Raw genomic sequence first — 22,702 nt, forward strand, 5'->3', positions numbered from 1 at the left:
TCTGGAGCAGGGCTCGTCCATGTCCACTCGATGGATGTTGTGATGATCGAACCGTAAAACATTGTGGTGGACGATGAAAGAGTTCTCTGCTGCTTTGCTGTGTCAGAGACTTACTTTGCCAGTAAAACTTTAAGCTTATTGCGCATGTTATTGCGGCAGCTGAACCGTCCCCGGCACTAAAAAAAAAAAAAAGTGGACGAGATGGTAGTTAAAAAAGAATAGTTAGACATTTCACACTAAAGGAAAGGACAATTAAAAAGGAAGATGGCGTCGTCCATCTGTCCTAACCCGGAGCCGAGGTTTATACCACTACATCATTATTTACACTTCCACGTTGTCGTAATCACCAATATTATTGCATCACCGCAGCCCATTACATTTATGCGTGCAATTAAAAAGGGGGAGAACTAAATCAGTGAATTAGAATTTAGGGGGGACCCTGAATGTTGTTTTATAGGGTATGTTATGTTCAGGTACTGAAAACACATAATTGCTTTCAAGGCAGTGAAGAGGAGCAAGTCACAAAAGTTGGTTCTTTAAAATGTTTAATATATTTAATAATTTATATTATTATTATTATAATTTGAAATGACATAATATTTCCGGGACCTGGTAGAGCTGGTGCTCCTCAGGCTTGAGGCCCTCTGCAGTGACCCCCATTCGAATCCAGCTACTGCAGCTGCCAAGGCAAAAGGTACACCAAAAAAATAAATCGGTTTCCTATTTCATACATAAATGTTACATTGATCCAAGTAATGTCCACTCAGTTAAATTCAATTTGATGTAGGGGAGACACCCAACAACCCAAACCCGGGAAGTCTGTTTACATGAACACAGTTCAGAAGACAATGTCCCCCTCTGGCTTTAGAATGGTATTTTATTGGACCAGAATATTCAGATTTGTTTGTTTAGATGACCCATGTTTTTTTTTATTGCCGTTATTCAGATTACTGTGTCCATGTAAACATAGATAGTGACTGTGGACGTTTTTGTAATCCCGTGGACAAATAAATGACGGTATCTTGATCATAAAAAAAAACAAGTGTGAGATTAGTCCACCAGCTCTGTTTGTTGGAAGTGCAGTATTATATCTCTCCGGAGTTCCCCCTCCTTGACAACACTCCGTGTTACCAGTCCTTGTGTTTTATGTGTTGTTGCTCTGTACAGCAGCAGTGCCATCGCTCAGAGTGGGGGACACGTGTTAACAGACAGTGTAGGTGGAAGGCAGGTCCGAGGCCTGTCGGGGGGGAGGGGTGAGTAGTCTGTTGTACATATCTGGTGACAGACAGTGTGGGGGTGAAGTATAAACATCCCCTCCTCCCTGCATGCACTGCTGACACACACAGTGTCAACATACAGTGGGACCGCAGCTTCCTCCTCAGCCAAGCTGCCATTTATAGCAAACCTAAAGTCTAACTTTCAGTGAACCTTTGATCGCTGCTTTGGCAGAAACCCTGCTGATGACTCATGCAGATATGCAACACTCACACACACACACACACAGCCAGAGACAACCCCACACACACCACGCGCTCGCTCACTCACATGATATGAGCTGGGTCGGGCAGGGTTTGCTAATATATGATCAGTAATTGGGCAATTTAGTTCTGGGACATTAGAATTGATATCATTTCTCTGTCCTGTGAGATTCTTACTGTTGATTAAGTTTCATCTTCTGAAGGCCTTTGCCTCATTGGTACAGCGGCTTGTGCTAATTGAATTCTTTTTTATTTATTCAACACTTGTTCAACACTGTTGGAGGAGTCTTACCAGGAAAGACATGAAATTAATTATTCCCTAACAACTTGTGTGGTGATGTTGTTATTATACAAATTTCACAATATGAATAAATAACCCTTCTATCCATTTGGTCGGTCGACCTGTTGACTGTTTCCAGATAGTTGGGGGCTCCTACCAAGCAATTAGTGCAGGGTAATCCCTATGCTTGTCACTCTGTAGTATGTAGTGAAGAGTATTAAAACTCCAAATCACAACTTGGTTTTTAATGTTATCAGCGTTTCATCTCATTTAGTACACTGTAATCATGAAATACTAATAATATAATACTATTTAAGAACATGCAGTACACGGTTAGTATAAATGAACATGTCACCAATGCAACAGACCATTCAAATGTTGGAACAGTTTTAGTTCAGTGTGGTTCATTCATATTTTTAAGCAGGGCCACACTGAAACTCCTGTCACTGGACAAAACGACAGGCTTTTGTCTTCCCTGGAAAAAAGACTTGGCATTTGGTCAAGAATATTGACTGACCCCCACGTTTGATCGGCAGCGATTGATAAAATATTGGCATTTGTCATGTCCGTCGGTAACTGTCGCCGTAGCCACAGATTCCACCGGGCTCTGTTTGAACATTGTTCTGTTGGTCAAGTTTGAAGAGGCAGAAGTAAAAAAAGATATAAAAATGGAACACCCCCTCGAGGCTGCTCTGTGCTGTCTACTAACCCTTTTTCCACTTTCCCAGAGCCTTGTGACATTGAACTCGACATGCCCGAAAAGCTTATAGCTTAAAATGGCTTATACAAGCTAATTGTGTGCAATAGTATACAAACTTTGACTGTGTTTAATTTTAACTGCTAATCGTGTGTATCTATGCCACACATGTTTAAATGGAAAACTAACATCATGTCGTCTGCCAGTGTGAGGATGGTGATCTCTATCATCACCCATGATAGTGCTGCTTTGGCACGGAACTCTTACTACATTTTGCACTGTGGCAGATTTTTGTGTTACACGTTCCTTCCCCTGGGAACGTGCGTGGGCCCGCTGTAATTCCACACCGTCCGGCACAAACGCGTCATTTCATTTATATAAAACTGCGCTTATCTGCGAGAGGAGCGCTGTCCACCTATCACAGTGATCACAACAATGTCAAGCTGCTCCCATTATGCTTCCAGAGTCGAGACAAGTGGATGTGTTGTTATGCTAATGCGTGCATGTTAATCAACTGCGCGCCTGAATGGACGCTTACCCCGTCTAACATTTGAGATATCAGAGCGACAGCAGACTTGCAAATGTTTCTGCAGCTGTCCACAAGGTCGCGGAAACAAGAGGAAAAATGACCATGGTGGCATTTTACACATGAATGCTCAGACACAAAATATGGACGGGTTGATAAATGAGGCTGGTTTTAATGTGTCCCTCTGCCAGAAATGCATGGGTGGAGTTGTGTGGGAAGTTTCACATACCTAATGTCACACTACTTTACTTTCATGTCTATAACATCTTCTTTTTTTTCTTCTGCATCTTGCAGCAGCAGCTGTTTTTCCACAGCGTCTGCGAGACAGCGCTCCGATTTGTCATGGCATTTGCCATTGTTGACAAATCACGCATCATGCCGTAACCTTTTACCGTGATTTGTTTCTTAAACAAGTTTTATCTTATTTGTTGAAATCCACTTCACTTGGCTGATACCCGCCGATACATGAAGTTGTCTGGGGTGGATGGGGGAGAGAAAAATAAAGAATATCTGGTATCTGTAGCCTTCGCAATCTTGTCGGAAACATGAGCAAACCTCCCCTCGCTGTCTCCTTCTCTCTGCTTTTACCACTGTTTTCATGTGTTCTTAGCTTGGAGCGATGACTATAGGGCAGACATGAGGGGATGGGATGCATCACTTGCATTGTTTGCAGTGTAGCCTGCTCGAGCGAGTATTTCCAGACGTGATTCGCTACATTTTTTTGTTATCATTTCGAGACATATTTATTTATTGATGGCTTTCCAGTCATGAAGTGGATTTTCAAGTCACACACTCGAAATGTAGGCCTGCTTCTTCTTCTTCTTCTTTTTGCACTCTCTGTCCACAGAGAGTTGTGCATAATGAATTCCACTCATACCACTCATACATGACCGCTGCTCACGAATCCATTCATATTTCATTCATTTATTCTACATTTAGCGCAGTCCACGTGGCAAACCGATCCCCGTAGAGTGGCGGATGCAGCAGAATGTATGTATTCTCTCCTTTATGCAGCTGCAGCCCTTATTAACGGCAATTAAAATAAAGGGCGCCAATCTATGTACATTTGCTGATCACCGTTATTGAGAACAATGCAACGGAGCGGATGTTCTATGCGATCATTTTCTCTCGGACTTAGTGTCCGCACGTGTACACATGGAGAGAAACGCATGCAGAGAAAATTGCATAGAGACGCGAAACGGGTAATAGTTAAATCCCACTTTTACATATATGCATGAGTAAAAAGAATCTAATGACAATGTATAGTATAAAAGGGTAAAAAGCACAGAAACCACTTTTATTCCCTTGAAAACTTTTAATGATAAGTTTCGCGATAATACTTTAACACTTTTTTTTTATGTACGAAGTTTGCTCGTGGCAGTATATAACGTTCGCCGTATTATGTGAAGTAAAAACTCATCCATCCATCAAGTCATTGGAAGTGCTTTTTTTTTTTTTTTTAAAAAATCACGATTTAGTACGATTTACGTTTATTATCATTTTGATCCGACTCAATACTGTGCAAAGACATTTTTACTTAGATCCACTGAACGCAAACACATGCAGGTATGCACGCACACGCACACACGGCACTGAAGGTGACAAAGGGCACACTCTTGCAAGTTTATTGGTGCTTTATGTTGTCACTTGGCATTAAATCTACCATGATTCCTGCGCTTTGGTGTTTTTTTTTTTGTTTCTTTTTTAAGAGGGAGGTGCCAGGACAAGTTTGATTTGGCGGATGTGCTCGACATAGGGAATCACATTTCAGTGTGACGAGTTTGGCACTACACAGTTGTAGAAGATAATGTTAGACTTGCTTGCTTGACAAGGTTGACAAGGAGGAATTACTGTAGGAAAAATAAAAAGTCTTTTAGGCTCTTGTTAAAATGCATATATATGGGTTTCCTCCCGGTGGGCTTTGTTCACTCTTTGTGCGCTCGGTGACAAAACTTGTCCCTGGGCATTACCACAGCGGTTTTGTGAAATGCTCATAAATGGTTTTAGTTTAATCCAACCAAAACTAAGACTTCTGTATAGTGAGAATAATTTTATGACCTAATTGTTCCACTGCTGCTGGTGGAGGTTTAGTTGAGACTAGAGGAAATTTGCATATCACATTAAAAGGGAATTTTTATCACTTTGTGAATATGATATATATACACACGCATTAAAGGTTAAATTGGTTGTTGAGTTTGAGCTCTACAACCAATTTTTGACCAAAAAATTGGTTAAAATTGCCTTGCTCTTCCTGTCTACGTCGTCTTCACAGTGTGATAACACAGAGTCGTCTGAGGAGATGTGAGGGTGCTGAGGGGGAGAAAAAAGAATTACCGCTGCTACAAACTTCAACTCGTTGAAAAACTTTGAGGGAAACATATTGAAAAGGACTGAGTTTGGAGAATGGGATTAGGTGCTTTTGTTGTGATGCTGGCTGAATGGGGGAGACCACACAGAAGTCTGGTTTCATCTCCCCAAGAACACATTGTTCAGCTGCTAGATAATCATGAGATAAGCACAGTTGTGTTAGAGCTGCCAGAGCAAACAAATACATGCCTCAGGACAGAGGGTTGCAGGTTAATGTTTTGGAAGGGTGGTTACCGAGTATAGCGGGGAAAAGTCGAGAGTTGAGAAGCCGGAGTGGCTTTCCAATCGACCCGGCAGCAAAGCGCGAATACAGACAAACCACAGATTCACTACCTCGTAGGAGAGCGCAGTCCCTATGATGCACGTGAAGTCTCAGGCAGAGGAGACGAAGACGGGGGTGAAAAATTAAAAGTTAAGTGGCGCGAGTTTGGCAGTAAAAGACTGCACCTACTATAACCACAGCCCCTTTATCTCCAGCAGCATTATACATGATATGAGATCCAATAAAAAAAAGGCTTCCTGTAGAATCATTAATTAGCTGAGGAGATTAACAGTAAAATTGTTGTAGTACAGCATATAAACTTCACTCGTACATAATTAGCCCTGGAATTCTAATTAAACCATTGCCTGATCTAAAAAAACAAAACAAAACAAAAAAAAAACTTTTAATTGAGTTCTTTGAAATGAATTCACTTGTTTAGTTCGCATTACAGGACGCATTCCAATTGGATGCATATGATTATGTAAATGCTTTATGTCTGCGGCGCACAAAGCAGTTGGTTAAAAACACAATTTAAAACCCAATAAGGAAGCCCACGGCACTCACAGTTGTGCTCTGCATTATCCTCTCCAGCTCTTAATCAAGCCGGCTAATGTGCTCCCGCTTCCTTCCCACCTGTGTGAACAATGCACTGCGGTCGTGGCTGGCTTCCAGACAAAGGCTGCTCTTTTGTTGAGGGTGATATCGCCGATACCGGATGACTTATGGCTTGCACTTTGGGAGATAAAATAGACAAACACCGTTGTCTTTTCTCTTAGGTACGGCTAACAATTATGCCTGGAGGAGAAAAGGCAATAAGCAAGCGCGTGACCCTGACAGGGTTTGAGAAATAAAGACAGATGAAGGGAGTGAATTGAACAAAAAACACGCTTCCGGAAGTACAGGAGCAGATTTACAGTGCTGCTGCTGCACAACATGGGACCCTATGACAGGCGACGTGTGTGTGTGTGTGTGTGCTTTGTGTTAACCTCATGGCGTCTACAATGCTGGGGCCCATTAAAGGGTCATTCAGTGAATTAGCATACACAGACTACGTCGTTCATTCCCTCCCAGTATACGAGCACGAGTGGGTAATTGATGGATTGAATGAAGTGTGAAGTGCTCTGCTCGGGGGGCGAGACATCCTCTTTCAATTTGTGAGTATTACGGCCAATTTATGCTCCGTTTTCGTCCGTCACATACCTCCGTGCATTGGTACGGACGTTGTCGTTCACACAGCTCTAGTGAGGAGTGCCAAGTACGTAAGTTGCAGGCAACAAAATAGCGTCCGTTAAAAGGGGTTATTTTTATTCCGCTTGATCCGAAATAGATTTGTGGCGATGGAATGCCAATGAGAGAGATTGACAACGAGGGGCATTTTCAATATTTCCCTTTTTCTCGACTGTGACTTGACAACTTCGAACTTCCCTCGAGTCAAACAGCCGAGCGCCTGGCAGTCACTCCCTTGTCTCTTGTTTTCTGGCTGCAGGGATAAACCAGCTTGGTGTACACAGTTGTTTCACTGCGACTCTGGGTTGGCTTCTTCCTTGTTTTCCCGACTGTTGACTCCGTTATGCCCCCGCGACTTCCGGTGGTATTGCTCTGTTACGCAAAGTAACGGACAAAAGAGGCTCCAGCCGTCTGTGGAGTATAAATGGGCCTTTTTTACATGCAAATGTAGCTCACATTATCCGGGTGTGTTCGTTAATTGCCTTCATTTGAACCCCGGTTCATGTGTTTGTGTGTACTCCATGATTCATTCATTATCTTCTGTTGTTGTCCCACGTGTACAAAATATGCCCCAGCCAAATAGGCTTAGGAGACTCCCATTATTTAGGAATACAGACCAGTAAAGCCGGGGGAAGAACATAAATTACAAATAGTATTAAACAAATAAACCTCCTTCATGTCTTTTCCAGGCTTAAGACACACAGGGAGTCAAATTATAGATATTAAACTTAATCAGCTATTACGATCCGTCATCATTAGAGAACATTTCTGTATTTTGAAGACATTTTATTTCTGCAAAAGCATTCTTGACTCAGCGTAATGTCAACAATGCAGAAGAGAAGGAAGTGCGAGTCATTCTCAGTTTCACCTCATTCACACAAAGCCCATTTCCTTTATGAACATCTTTAAATCTGCCAAGTTTGAGGGCAACGGAAAGGACTCCTGCTCTTTGCTGAGTGACTTAAGATCGCTGACGTCTTGCTAATGTTTGCTTTAATGTAAGATTTAGCAGAGTAATTAGGGCTGACGTGAATATATGTTCTTAATTTGGGTTTTTAACAAAATGCCTTTTATGCCATTTCTCTTCAAATGTAGCCAGCACTAAGTAAAGCGAGTGTAGCCAGAGTGATTGATTTCTAATAAAAAATAATAAGTAGGCTTCATCACGTTCCATTAAGGCAGCAAAACAACTACATCTGTGGCTGGAATGCCTTTATAAACGTCACATTTTCTCTCTCTCTCTCTCTGTGTGTGTGAGGCTGATGTCATTCTTCAGTATTATAATATATATATATATATATAAATAAGGTGTCAGCCATTTTCCTGACACTTTTCAGCACTTCTCCTCTGTACCATCTGTCGGTCACTGACACCTTTGATTAAATGCAAAAACCATTGATGTGAGGAAAGGTACGGAACCCACTCGTCGCTCCTGAAATTAGAGTTATCTTTTTTTATTTTCCAACACTTTGTTCGTCACACTCTGTAGTTTCCAGGCAGGCACACACACACACACACACACACACAGACTCTCCACAATTATCCTTCTAGCTCCAGTTCAGGCTGTCAGTTTGTTTACTTCACCGTTACTGTTGCTACGTGTTTCCGGAGATGATACATTTAGTCAGGTTTTCAGGTCCCATGTGACTCACATATGTCATTACCACAGAAAACGTGTTGCTTTTCCTCATCAAACCGGAACTCGCGGCGCACGCTCGTTTGAAAAGCAAAGCCTTTGTTTGTGACTTACTTGAAATACTGAAGGAACTCGATGAAAGTAATTGTCAGCGGTGGTTATTTTGTCGCCGCGCATTTGTTTGTTAATAAACAGCAACACAAGTCACAGCTGCCGTTCCTCGTTATTGTGAAAAGGCAGGGAAGAACAGAGCGGCGCGAAGGTCACGTTTTCACGCTCCTCTGGGGACTGACAGATGTCAAACAGTAGAACTGGCAAGTGTGCGGTTTAATGACTGATTGAATGATATTTGGGCACAATGTGTCCTTCCTAATAACTCAACGGGATCTATGATGGGTTTAACAAAAGACAATAAAGATGTAACCTTGCGTCAACACATTTTTCTGTTTCATTATCTTTTCTTCACTTTTGTGGCAGAAACTACTGAGGAAATAATAAAAAAAAACAAATACCAGTATGAACACAAATCTCAACCATGTCCTTTTTTTTGGACCGCTGAGACATTCTCTGAAAGCAATGGAGTGGAAACTGATACTTGTTGTATGTTGATGGGATATCGTTAAAATGTGGCTCAGAGCAGAGGATATATATGAAAAGTCCAGCCTGGGGCTTGGCTTCGGGAATAAGCGGCCGCTGCACTTGTGCTTTTGTGTGTCCTCATCGCTCAGGAATGTCCAGAATCTGAAACGTCTGCCGTCCGACCTGCTCAGAGAGAAGCTCAAAGAAGAAGATTTGGAGCGTGAAGACCTTCGTGTCCCTCCACTCTGCACTGACCTCCCCCCCCCCATATCATCCATCCATCTTCCCTCAACTCCTTTTCTTCCCTCCCACCCACGTCTCACATGACTGGCCTGTGCCACCATAGCAACCCTCCACTGCGGTGCTTTCTCACGTTAGTGGACAGAGGAGGTGGGTTTTTTGGGCACCGAGCTTGACCTAACCAAGCCCCCACCTCCCCTCCCCCCCTTGCACATTTGTCTTTTAAACTTAATGGGAGGCATGTTTGAAATGTGGCTGCTCAAACTTTGGAGTGACAACGTAGTGTGGCGAACGCTTTATTCACTTTGTTCACACCCATCCATTTGGAACACTTATAGTCGGGAGGAGCCGCGCAGCCAAACCACAGTCTCCTACAAAGTGTCTGAAAAGCCTGCGACCATATTTTTAGCTTTCCTCTTGTGTTCTCTCTGCCCCTCACCACTGATCAAAGGCTGCAGAGCAAGTGTTCATTAGATAAAAGTGCAAATCCCACAAGCACTTTTATGTTTTGTTTTTTTTTGTTGTTGCAGAGTTTCCTAAGAGAGTGTACTCCAACTCTTTGCTGGAATGATTGTTACTTGAGTTACTTGACTGTTTGTGACAGTTCACCTGTTGCTGTTTTCTTTGAAAAACAATATATCTTGAACACCAGTAACAGCCTTGTCTTTTCTCCTGCAGTGCGGGCTACGGACAGTGTGACTGCTTTGTATGGAGAGACCATTGTGATACCATGCAACAAAGGAGCTCCTGCACCCGATGATCTGATGTTCATTAAGTGGAAATATGTAAGTACTCATATTATCTACTGCTTTGGCGTGGCGGACTGGGTTTGCATGTGGTTGGTGGTGGTGGTGGTGGTGTTATGCCTGGGGGATTATGCTGCATTTAAAAATAAAAGCCTTTATTTTGATATAATAATATGCCATATTTCACAAGTCTTTAACAACTGAACACCGAGCCACCTTAGATAACACTGTTACAGAGTAACCGCAGTAAGGTTGTGTGGTGGCAGGATAAGTGGCAGTGCATTGAAAACGTGTGGGACGAATGGAGTTTGAGGCACACATTTTCCACAGCTGACACACACACAGTTACCAAAAGGAAAAAAAAACAAAAAAAACAGGAACTTGAACCTACAGTTTTTGTATTTCTTAACCCGTGGGTTGAGAAATGAGGTAGTGAAATGCAGACGTTCTCAGGAAAAAGGAAAAAAATGTTGAAGTCAATTCATTACACTGCGCGGTGGTTTTTATCATTTAAATCAAGCGTGTATTTTAAAACAAAATGCAAAACTCAGAGCCAAGTATGTCCGACCAAAACCTTCTTCTTCGTCCATGTAACAATATGTATGTATCAAGTTATCAGGAAGAGAAGAAAAACTTTCTTTGGAAGTAAAACCAGACTTTCACCTTCAGCTGGACACTTTAAATTACTTTCTACCACGACTGTGCAGCTACGTACAGAACATCCTGAACTAGGTGCTTTTAGAAAGCGTATAGTTAAGAGGTCATGACTTTGAGGGGGCGGACTGTTCAAATGTGCTTGTCTTTTGAACAACCCAATTTGAACACGGTATATTTATATTCAGGGTTCGGCGTTTTCTGATGGGTTCTCAAAATTCAATAACGGACTCGCGACTGAAACAGACGCCTGATAAAAACGCCACTCTTTCCTCAACACAGCAGTACTCTACTATATTTGTTTGCTGACATCATGTAAACACTTCCTCTGCCCCTAAAGTATGCAAAAAAAAAATAATAGCAACAGTATGTACAGAACGAAATAAACAATACACAAAAAGATAGATAAAACAGATCCGTCATAAGCAGCACAGCCACGACAACGTGACACATATCACATGAATAACGCATCACTATCACTATCTAAGGGAGAAAAACACACTGTGTGGCCTCCATATCAAGTCCATCTTTAAAGAACTGAAGCCAACACATTTGCCCTTTTTTCCCCCTCTGCAGGTAAATTAAAGTTTTCAATCTCTGTCCGTTGTGCTGTGCAGCAGAGACACGGGGACGCATTAAATCGGATGCCCCTCTTAGATGAGCTGCTCGTTAGGGGGATAGCATCACAGCTCTGTTTTATGGCTGTAGGTTCCACTCAAGAATGTATACACGCTGTGGGAAATGGACATATGCAATTACGGGCATGTTTGCAGGCGTTATGAGAGTCGTTTTACTTTTGTGGAAAGTTTTGTAGAAAAGTCTGCCTTTGAAAGGGTCAGTGTTAATAGTGAGTCTCTGGACACTGTTTCTCCAGTCAGCAAAGATATCCATCATAACAACAGTAACAAGATTTGTGTTGGTTCTCTTAAAAACGCTCTCAAAAAGCTTTTGGTAAAATCCTGCCATTCAGAAATGTAATTTAAGGCATCAGCACAATATCAAACACAAGTCTATATCACAAGAATATCTTTGTGTTGCCAAGGTTTGGCTTTTCCTAGACAAAATAAAACATAGCAAAAGGAATATATTAATTTAAAGAAAAAGAAAGAAAGAACAAAAACCTAATAATAGTAATTGTAATATATTTGTAAAAAAAAAAGAAGGAGAAAGCGACTCGTTAAGATATTCAGGAGTTCTCATTGTTAGTCCACCGGTGTTCAAAGCTGTCACATAGCGGTCTGAAGCTGTTCTTCAGAACTCGGAGGATGCGGTATCTGTTTTTGATCAAAAATGTAAAAATGATATGCAGACTCCGAGGTGCAGCGGTGTTTTTTTTAATTATTCATTTATTTCCCTCCAGCAGCCACATACTTAAGACCGCACTCGCAATTCTGTAGTCTGAGCAGAATGTAATGTATATCACTTTGCAGATGCACCTGCAGCAGCATCACTGCCGTAATCAGCCAAGTGTGGAGACGTGACCTTAGAGTGGGGAGGAGAGAGCGAGGGAGGGAGTCGTATGAAACTATGAGACAATCATTTCCTGTCTAGCTCACATCCTTCTTATCAGTGCTGTTGCTGAAACATTACAGGGAGACGCCTCGTCTTGAATTTTGCATCAATGTGTCCCCCGTGTGATTGACAGGATCAACAAGATAATTAATGTTTTAGCATGCTTGAGGATTTTTCCTCCTCCTTCTTCAAAAACCCTAAATTAATTTAACTTAATACAGCGAGAATGTGATGAACACCAGAGACAAAATGTGGAGGTCTGCGGTTAAACTGCGAGAAATAAGAAATGGGCGACGCATACATTTGCAGAATCAGTTAAAGCCTCGCTGTGTGTTCTCCTGCTGCAGGAGAAAGATGACGGCACTCCCGGTGACCTGTTGGTCAAACAGGCCCGCAACGACCAGCCCACAGTTCAGGCCACGGACAATTACGCCCGGCGGATCAGCATCGATGACAAGTCCAGCCTGCTCATCACCAAGGCCTCTCTCAAAGACCAGAAGACCTTCACCTGCATGGTGGTGTCAGAGAGCAACCTCATGGAATACCCCACTACTGTTGCTGTTCACAGTAAGATTAATATTGTCTATTGATAGGAGATGTCTGGGTTTTTGCTGCAAAAAAAAAAAAAAGCAATCAATTCATGTACCAAAAAAAATGTTCAGACTGATTACCAACCAATTTGCACCACACTGCTTCTGGCACTTATCCTTGTCCCTGAAAGCCACCTTTAAAAATGTAGTTTTGAAGGAGCAAACGATCAGATTTTCTTCCTCCAGCAAATAGTGATGGGAATTTCAAAAAAAGAAAAAAACATTGAATATTTGACAGGTTATTCGTCCAATATTCTAAACTCCAACTCCAACACCAACACATGAGGGGCAGTGAATGAGATGCATTCAAAGACCCCTGTTAAATTTCATCCCAATCTACAGTGTATTGAATTTGGAGGAGCAGCTCTGAAATGCATTCAGTGACCTACGTAATGTAGGTCACTACATTAGTGTGTTTGCTGTGGCTGCCAGTTTTTTTAGTGTTTGGAGCATAAAGATTTTTTTTTATGCAATTACAAATCACATTAACTGAATTCTTATACTTAAGCAGATAATCAAATATTAATTCCCATCCCTACCAACAAAAGTGTATGGTTTGCAACTGTAGTATTGGAAAGGAGAAGGAGAACGGTCGATACTCAAACAATTGCCGTAGACTATTTAGTATACAGTGCTTGACCTCAGACAAATAACAGACGCTGCTCTGGATCAGTGTGATCCTGGTGTGGTGCCCTGCTCCCTCAGACGAGGCTCTGACATCCGTAGCAAAACTGACACATGTCCACGTACATGCATACAAACAGAAACACAATAAAACAACACATGAAAAAGAATGAGAGCCAAGAGGCACTGCCATCTTTTCATTCATGTTAAAGAGAGACTATTTGTCCACCATATTATTATAAATATTATTATTATACAGAGTACATTTGTTCTACGTTGTTCGTTGTGTCGTGTGCCAAAGTACCAAATATTCCATAACAGACTTGCCACGTTGAAGCAACAAAAACATAACATTCCATTAAGAGATACAACATTAAGATACTCCACGTTTATGAATCAGGCTTTTGTTAAAGGATTTACACGAACATACATACAGTGCATTACTTCAGATATGCATTCACGGTCTGGCTCCGGGAGCTATTGTGGAGTTAATTATTTAATCCTCTTGAAAATAATTGTGAATGTTGTCAAGTCCAAGCTATTTTGATGTCAAAAAGTCAATTATGTAAACAGGAACATTATTAACACTGACTAATCAGCCAAATTCAATTACATTTTTCCAGCTTATTTAAAAAAAATAAATGAATAAAAAAAAAAAAAAGGCTGACATTGGCATGCAGTTGCACCACCTACCAGTTTAGTTTTTAATAACTTTAATCCACTGTGTTTTTGTTCCATTCTGTGCTTTAATAAACATGATTCTAAATCAGAATTTCACTCCCCAAAAAACTGGCCATGTATCAGTTGCTAATGGGTATTGCGAAGCCATGCGTGAAATGGGACATGAAGAGAATAGCTCAATAGGCCTCAGAGAAAGTAATGTAGTTAACAGAGAGCAGGTTGGAATTATGTCCTCCAGTGTGAATATTAACAGTCCAACAAGTTTGCGACCGAGAATTTAGATGGAATGGGCTTTATTATCTATTGTGTGTCTAATGTGTGTCGGTTGTCACTTTGGCCCCTCGGGTCTGTCCCTCCCAGGTTACATCTTTGGTGATTCTAACTGCTGCATCTCTGCTCTTTGTGTTTGCAGAGAAACCGTCGTCAGTGACGGTCATGGACAAGGCAGAAGTGCTGCAGAGAGACAAAGCAACGACGGTGAGATTCACTGCAGCCTTTACGTTTGGAGTGTGTGCCCTACGAGTGGACTGAAACACAAACATTATGTGTGTGCGTGTGTGGGCTTTAGTCATTTTTTCCTTAAACAGAAGGAAGGTCTGTAGTGCTGTGCATTGAATATAAATATTTATCCTCTCTGGGAACTGCTTTTTGTCCATTTGATTGATCTCGTAAATTTCTGTTGTAGCTACAACACCGGCAAATAATGTATAATTTAAACTCCAAGCAGCCTGTGGCTTTTGAGGACAACAAGAGTGGAGGGAAAAGAAATAATTAGTCACAAAAAAAAGAAAGAGTTTTTACGCAAGATTTCACACCACCTTGTGTTCAACTGCCAGTCGATGTTATTGAGGCCGAGTTGAAATCGATTAGCAAACTTTCAGAGATGCATAATTAGTGGAGGGTGTGTGAGTCTTCCCCATGTTAGAAAAGGGATTAAATATAGTGCAATGTATAGGGGCTGTAAAGGTATTGATTCTTTATTATTGCACAAATTTGTAAAGCCATTGATACTGCTGCCATAAAGTTAATATAAGCTGCACCAAGTTCTGCGCTGCTCCTTTTCCCCTGATTACAGGCATGTGTGGTGTAAATGACTGTTACTACACACTTAAGGCCTTTTTCCACCTTTTTCCGCCTCGACTCGCCGCGGCACAGCACGGTTTAGGTTGGTTTTTCCAGTACAAAATAGTACCTACTCAACGTGGGCGGAGTCATCACTGCGCGGCTGCACATCACTGCCGTGACTTCATTTTGCACACGACACACAAACGAGTGACGAGTGACTCGTAAAGCAGTTGTTTTCAGATTTTAGACATTTCTGACGGTAATTGTTGGAGATTAACCCACGTTTTTAGGATTGTTAAGTCTTTTTAACTGATCTACAGTTCGGCATTGTTCGGCTTGATTCTTGTGTCGGACGTCTCTTCCTGTGACGACGCTCTGACCGATCAGTGGCGCATAGTATCGCCTCAGCTCGCTTGTTACCTCGCCAGAGCAGGTATTAAAAAAAGTACCAGGTACTATCGCGAGTGGAAATGTAAAATAACCATGCCCAACCTGACAGTGATTATCAGTAACAGTCAGAGCTGAGCACAATCAAATCATTATTTAAGGAATCAGACACACCTCTGCTTCTCTGTTTTCATTTCATATACATATTGTATATTATTATATAAACATGGGCTGACAAAAACAATGACATTACAAATTACAAATGCAAACTCAGTGCTGCTTACATTCACAGCATCGGTCACACACACACACACACACACACTCCATCAGTGCTCCTGCTGTTAATTTTCCACTGGGGCCCCATGATTATGATCCAGCTTCGGTAAACGATGGCTGCGGTGATAGATGACCGAGCTCGGTATGAAAATGTGTCTTATGGTCGCCATAAAAAAAATGCTTTCAACTGAAAATATCTCCCACGGAAAAAACACCACAACATATTTTCAGACTGTGACAGCGTGTGTTTGCTCCAAATCCGAGCGCGCGCTCACATTCACAGTTAAAACACCTGACTCCTGCAAGAATGTCTCCCCGTCTGTTTTAATTCTCTGAACACACACACACTCTCACGTTCACTCTAGTACTATGAGTATCTGTTGGAATTATTATTTTATTTTTTTGAAAAGCTGTGGGCAGCAGAATCACAGCGGCCATCCGTCTCTTCGCTCTAGCAGGCGATGCACATTCCTTCCACCACATGCAGCATACACACATTTATTATGGATCAAATGAGCAGTGCTGCCTCTATTGATATTCCCACCTAAAAATCCAGGTGCTATTGAAAAAGCTTTGGGCATTTTGTATTGTGAGGAGACAGACGGGCAGGCAGAGACGAGGGGAATAAGAGCAAGAAAGAAAGAAAGAAAGAAAGAGGTTGCATTGGAAGAGAAGGATTCTTGTTTTGATAACTTGCAAAAAAAGGGATGGCAGAGGGCACTCTGCTTGATACTCAAGTAGAATTCCGAATTAAAGTAGAAGTGTCATGTTGAAAGGTGGGAGATGCACAAAGGAAGAGGCAGAGGCCACGGTCTCATTTGCTGGCACAATTCAACCCTGTCTCTAGTTTTTAATAGAAAAAAATGAAATGAAAGTCAAGCATTAATGTCAGGTATTTGTGAAAACCAAAGGCTGAAATGAATCATCCTCCGATTTGCTTGTGTGCAAAACAAAAGCCTACCTCTACCCTGACCCTAACCCCACTTTTAAATAGCTGTGAATTACTGAACAACTGACTTTGGAACAGCTTTTTATCGTCTTAAGGTAGCAACACTTGAAATGAGCCTGGCATAAGATCACGCTCTTGGACACAGAATCGAATTTCTATATTTAAAAATTTGGATTCAGCACCAAGCATCTGGATTCATATGGAATATTAAATGTACAATATGTAATTTCTGTTGCCTCTCTCTCTCTCTCTTTCTCTCTTTCTCTCTCTCAATCAAAACAATAACAAAAGACCCAATTTGATGGTGTCCAGGAGCATCATGGAGGTCACAAGCTCTGATTAAGCGACTGATCCTCTCCGCCTTTTTTTATTCCCGAAGTCTCTTTTATCTGTCGCAGGTGTCACTAATACAACATGTCCTCCTGTGCCTGTTTCAAAGTAAAAGCGCTCGAGCGTTACTGTTCAATCTTTTTGCAATAGGGCTTTTTTTTTTTTTTTGGGAAATATTTGCAGAATCAGTGGCTCCATAGCTTCACACAGAAGTTTCCTGGCATTTTATTGAGTACAGCGGCGCTCGTAGGACTCCCAGTCATGAAAGGGCCCTCGCCCCACGCAACTCGTCATATCTAACGAATGGGAGAAATTTCATGTAGTTCTGTTTAAAGTAGAATTTTAAAGTAGGTGGATGTGGACGGAGTTCATGCAAGTACATTAGAAATTTGTTTGGAATCATGAGAGCAACAAGTGTACCAAGTTTGGTTGAAATCGGAACAACTGTTTAACATTTAACGCAACTCTAGCGTCAAAAATTCCCAAAAAATTACTCAAGACATTTTGTTTTCTGATCCGATGACTTTTGTCTGACCATGACCCGACTTCTGGGGGCGCTATAGAGCCCTGGGGTTACGAACGGGTTCGTGCTGTATGCCATTATCGCATTTTTCGCGGACCCGGCCTCCGTGCCAAATTTCAATAGTTTTTATGCACGTGAGCGCCCTCAAAAATGACGTCGGAGAAAAAAAATAATCTCAACAGGAACATAAGGTTCCTCGCCCTGGCACATTCGTGCTTGGGCCCTTATTATGCATATGTTGCATTCAGGTTTAACCTGACCGCGACCCAAGTGAGCTGGGGGGGGTTTTGTATTCATGAAGAGTTGAGATTAAATGATCCTGTGGGCTGTTTATCACCCAGAGGCCTGACATTCCCTTGTCCTGTTGTGAGATATGCGTTACATACAATCACATTCTATTCTGTGATTCTGATGCCACTGTGTAACTATTGGACTTCTTGAAAACGTGTCATTTTTTTGTGTGTGTGTGTGTGAGCACAGGTTATGAAAGCCCACATTTTGGCAGAGCAGGAATGTTCTTGTGACTCACTCCCTATCTAGTTCACACACACGGCATATCTGCTGCTACCTTTGCTGACCTTCAGTCCTGAAGATACAGCAAACCAAACAGTTGATACAGTGTGTGCCTATGAAACACAAAAAAGTTATTCATTCCTGAATGAGAAAGTTGTTTGTCTTGTCTGGTAAATGTCCAACATTCTCCCGTTAATGTTGGAACGCAGGCACCACATTATACAACAAATGAAAGCGCCATTGATGTCGGTTTTTGCAGCAGCAGCAGCAGCAGCAGCAGCAGCAGCAACAGCAGCTGGTTGTGGTTTTTGTGCTGTTCAGCTTTTTCCTGGATTTACTTCCACAATTAATTTTGCAGAGTAAACTTGTGTGTGTTTACTCGACATGCTGATGCTATATTGATGTATTCCTGAGTGAAAGTGATTGCATTTTTAATTCAGGTTCAGTGTGTGAATGACATTCATATCTATTAAATAACAAACAGGATCATGTCGTCCTGCTCGTGCCTCTTTAGCTTTGTCAAGGAGAATTAGTGAAATGATTGAAAGCGGTCTTTGTCGCATTGTAACCCCCTTTTCTCTTTCGCTCAGGTGGGGACGTGTGTTGCGACAGATGCGAACCCGGCCGCCACAGTCACGTGGAAAAAGAATAAACAGCCCCTGGTGGCTGACGGAAAAGGTAACAACACAGCCCGTACACTGTTTGCTGACACACCTAGAAACTATCCGGCAGTCGCACCATGTCGCACAGAGAATCCTCTGGAGAGGAGCCAGTGTTGTGTGTGCTGTGCAAGGAGAAAGTGAAAATTAAATCTGTATTTGTGCTTTTATTTACCCAAGGCAATAGAAAATAAAAATGCATTATTCACAGTTGTTGAGTTGTCATGAAGGGATGTAGTAATAGGATGCCGCATCATAGTGTATCACGTGAGTTTTTGTAAGTGTCACACCTGCTACAGCAACTTCCCTGAAAGATCTGATCACAAGTTTATCTGATCGACACATTCTTTAAACAACCTGTGTGTGTTCACGTGTGTCTGCACACGTAACCAGACCAGCTAACTTCACCCAGACACTAACCATTTAAGTGTTAGAATCAGTTAACGTGGCTCACCGCTAATAATTTGTAAAGACTCGAAGGCTCAGAAAAACTAAGCTGAAATCTGGAAGGATTAAAAATGCTGCAGGTAGATGTGGGTCTCACTGCAGTACTTGTGCAACAGAGAGGAGGAGCAGAGCAGCAAAAGCAGTCAGGTTTCACAGCAGCAGCAGCAGGCAGAAGACAGCATGATTTTGTTTATCATGTTTGCTTTGATTACCCAGATCTATAGAAAATAGACAAAGTCATTACAGAAGCATCCGGCGAGGGGAGAAGAAAGCCACTCGAATTCAGACGCCTGCTGCTCTATATATAGGGCTGTGTTGAATCCCGATCAGGAGACTTGTTGTGGTGTGTGACCCACCTGGTTTTTTCAGCTGAACAATTGTTTGTGCACATACTGTGGAAGCCGTCTATTTGCTTTTGTTTGTGTGTGTCATCAACCTGTCTCTTCCCTCTGCAGCTGTTGTGATTACCCCCAGCACGAGGCTGGATCCAGCCACAGGCCTATCCACCACCTCCTCCATGCTCCAGTACGTCGCCACCAAGGACGATGTCGGTGCAGTGTTTTCCTGCGTGTCCGAGCACGAGCTGGCCGTCGAGCAGAGCGACCTGGAGCCTTTTCCCATTCATTGTGAGTCCAATTTTAGGTGTCTCACTTTTTTTTCCTGGAATTTGGATATCCATTTGAGCTTGGGGGAGTTCAAAATGTACAGGCTAGAAGTGCATCAGACCATCTGAAATAAGTATTGGTCCAGCAGAGGTTCTTTCTGAGTGCAGCTTAGCCTTCGATTCGCTTTGAATGTCCACTTGACCCAGCCTCAAGGACAGTGGTGTTATGTTGTTGTGCTCGATGACAACGTGAAAAACTAAATTTCAGACCCACCCATTAGCTTAAGCCTTCCCCCCACACTAGAGGACGATTGGCCAGGTTTCGATCCCGATCTGGCCCTACTGACAATCGTGGGCGCCTTCTGATTTTAGGCTGATTTGAACAGCATCAAGAGTCTTCCCGATTTCCCATCACAAGTATTAAAACACGTCTAATATATTTATGGCAACAGTATGATTGCTTGTTTAATGTGTCCTGCAAGACGTATCGCAACCGAACAGCGTTTACATTCTGAAGTCACTTTAAATCATGCAAGTTTCTGTGAGATCCCAAATCCCTGGAATTTCCTCCCTGAAATCACTTGAATAAAGTCAGACAGCAGTGTGTGGTCCTGCGTCTTGACTGGATTGTATAGTCTGTGCTTTCTCAGGAGTAACAGTAAAAAAAAAAGAGGGATTTCAGATTTGAAAAGGCTTTAGCTGTTATCGTAACAGTGCAACAGAAGGGCGAGCGTGGTCATGTAATATTTGTTCAAATTACATTTTTGCAAAAAGGCATAGTTGGTTTCAATCATTTAACGGCACACACAGGTAGCGATTAATTCATGTGACATGTTGTTATTGTAGCTCACATCACATGGCAGCCAAACAAACATAGTTATTAGCATTCCATGGGGAAATGTTACGGGGATAAACCCCCCATTCACTTTTCCAGCAATTGGGGAAAGAAACTTGACAAGCTGCTGCACACGCTGCAGTTCATCCTGACAACTCAACTAAGAACCAAACAGCCACACGCTTCACTTGCACACTTGTACACCGCCTCATTCCCTAAAGGAGCGTCACTACTCGAATGTTACCTTTTACGTAAACCGTGGCTTGTCGATATCGTCGTGTTCACACAGTGTGCGAGTGATAATCATTCAGCGCCTGCTGATAGGCTGTGTGAAAGTTTGGCACTGGCACATGTGCCACTGCTGAGATATATAGGTATATACAGGTGATAAAGGAGCAATATGGAAATATGGAAATATTCAGCACCAAATTGCATTTTGTGGTCCCATGCAATTTCTATTAACATATGCACAGTACGGGTAGGAGTAGGGTATTAATATTTATAAACGAAACCTACATTTTTCACAACAGACTGTTTGCCCGTCCATATAGAGGACCAATGCTCCCTTGTGCGAATGGTTTTTATGCAAACAGATACTATTAATTACGTGCCTGTGTAGATTCACAAGAGCAAAAGACTAAATAAACGCCAGCGTCTTATGAAAGAGTCACATAGGACTAACATGCATGGATATCACATGAGAAGATGAGGCAGGATCAAATTTTAAGATGCAGCTGTCCTTTATACATACACCAAATGGAAATTAGTTTTTGCAGAAATCTAAAAACAACAAAATTAAAATCTACAAAATATCTCAATATGCTCGTAAATATTCCTTGTGTGTCTTTGTGTGATCAGTTTGTAGACGTACGTGTGTACAGTAGGTCTGTTTGCACATCCTGCACCTGACTCTTTAACCTTTAATGATGTAATGGATAGTGTGTGTGCATGTGTGTGTGTGTCAACACTAGCGCTGGACTTGTGAAGGTTTTTATGGATCTCAGTGTTTTCCCTCAGGGAGCAAGTTCAAAGAGTATGTGAAGCAGGGTGGGATGGGTCAGACAGGAACCTGCCGTGGCTGATTGGCCTGGGCGGAGTGCAGCTGATCGAAGGGCGCGGGGGGTGGGTAACTTTGCCGTCACTGATCTTGTCATTTCAGCAAATGATGGCCTGCAGCCTCAGAATGTCTGAATATCTGCCATATAAATAACAAATTCATCATTATGCTTTAAAAGTGAAATAATTTCAGTTTAACACACTAGTAAGTTTCCATAGCTGCATTATATTACAGTAAAAGTTTGTCCTTGAATACATGGAATCCCTGCAGCCTCTGTGCAGAGCCAGAGCAGCACAGCACAGCACACAGCTGTTCACTGTCTGTACCTTCATTAAATCACCTGGAAAACACACCAGCACTGCACTGTGCTGTACCCATTCAGACCTTACACACAGAAGACCTTGGCTCTCATTCACAAGAGTGCACCCATACAAAATGTGTCATATTTATAAAAGAAAATATGCCCTTTTACACCTGGAATGTTTCCATTATAAATCACAGTAGCAGCATACATGTTTCAGGAATATCCTCCTCTCGGCACACCCACATTCAAACCAGAGATGGTTTATGCAAAGCACCTCATGAATGAAGATACATATACAGCATATATACTGCAGATTAATCATTTTTCATGGTGAATCATGGCATCGATCAACAAGACCAAGAAGTGCAGCTGGTCTGACTCTAAAGTGGGCATGATGTGATGATGTGAAAATTTCATCTCATCATTATCCTGAACAAAGTAATTGCAATCTACCATATTATTGCAATCACAAATATGTAGTTAAGTGGAAAAACAAGAATCCTAAATAAGCTAATTATAAATTGTGAGATCCTGGAGTGACTGGAAAGATGCAGCTTCCCTTGTGGCAATTCAAAAATGAATCATTAGAACTGTATGAAGTTGAATATTAACTGTACTGCAAATTCACCACAATCACTCTATTGTGAGGACTTT

General features: G+C 41.9%; 1 protein-coding gene across 3 annotated transcripts in view; it reads left to right on the plus strand.

Moving 5' to 3' along the window:
- Positions 1-22,702, plus strand: part of alcama (activated leukocyte cell adhesion molecule a) — an 82,790-nt gene that overhangs the window by 37,181 nt on the left and 22,907 nt on the right. For all 3 annotated transcript variants that reach the window (XM_058627428.1, XM_058627429.1, XM_058627427.1), the window contains exons 2-6: positions 9,971-10,077; positions 12,552-12,771; positions 14,512-14,576; positions 18,733-18,820; positions 19,704-19,874. In XM_058627428.1, coding sequence (XP_058483411.1) covers positions 9,971-10,077; positions 12,552-12,771; positions 14,512-14,576; positions 18,733-18,820; positions 19,704-19,874 — 651 coding nt within the window. The remainder of the gene's footprint in view (positions 1-9,970; positions 10,078-12,551; positions 12,772-14,511; positions 14,577-18,732; positions 18,821-19,703; positions 19,875-22,702) is intronic.

The sequence above is a fragment of the Solea solea genome, chromosome 4 (assembly GCF_958295425.1).
Source record: "Solea solea chromosome 4, fSolSol10.1, whole genome shotgun sequence".
Lineage (NCBI taxonomy): Eukaryota > Metazoa > Chordata > Actinopteri > Pleuronectiformes > Soleidae > Solea > Solea solea.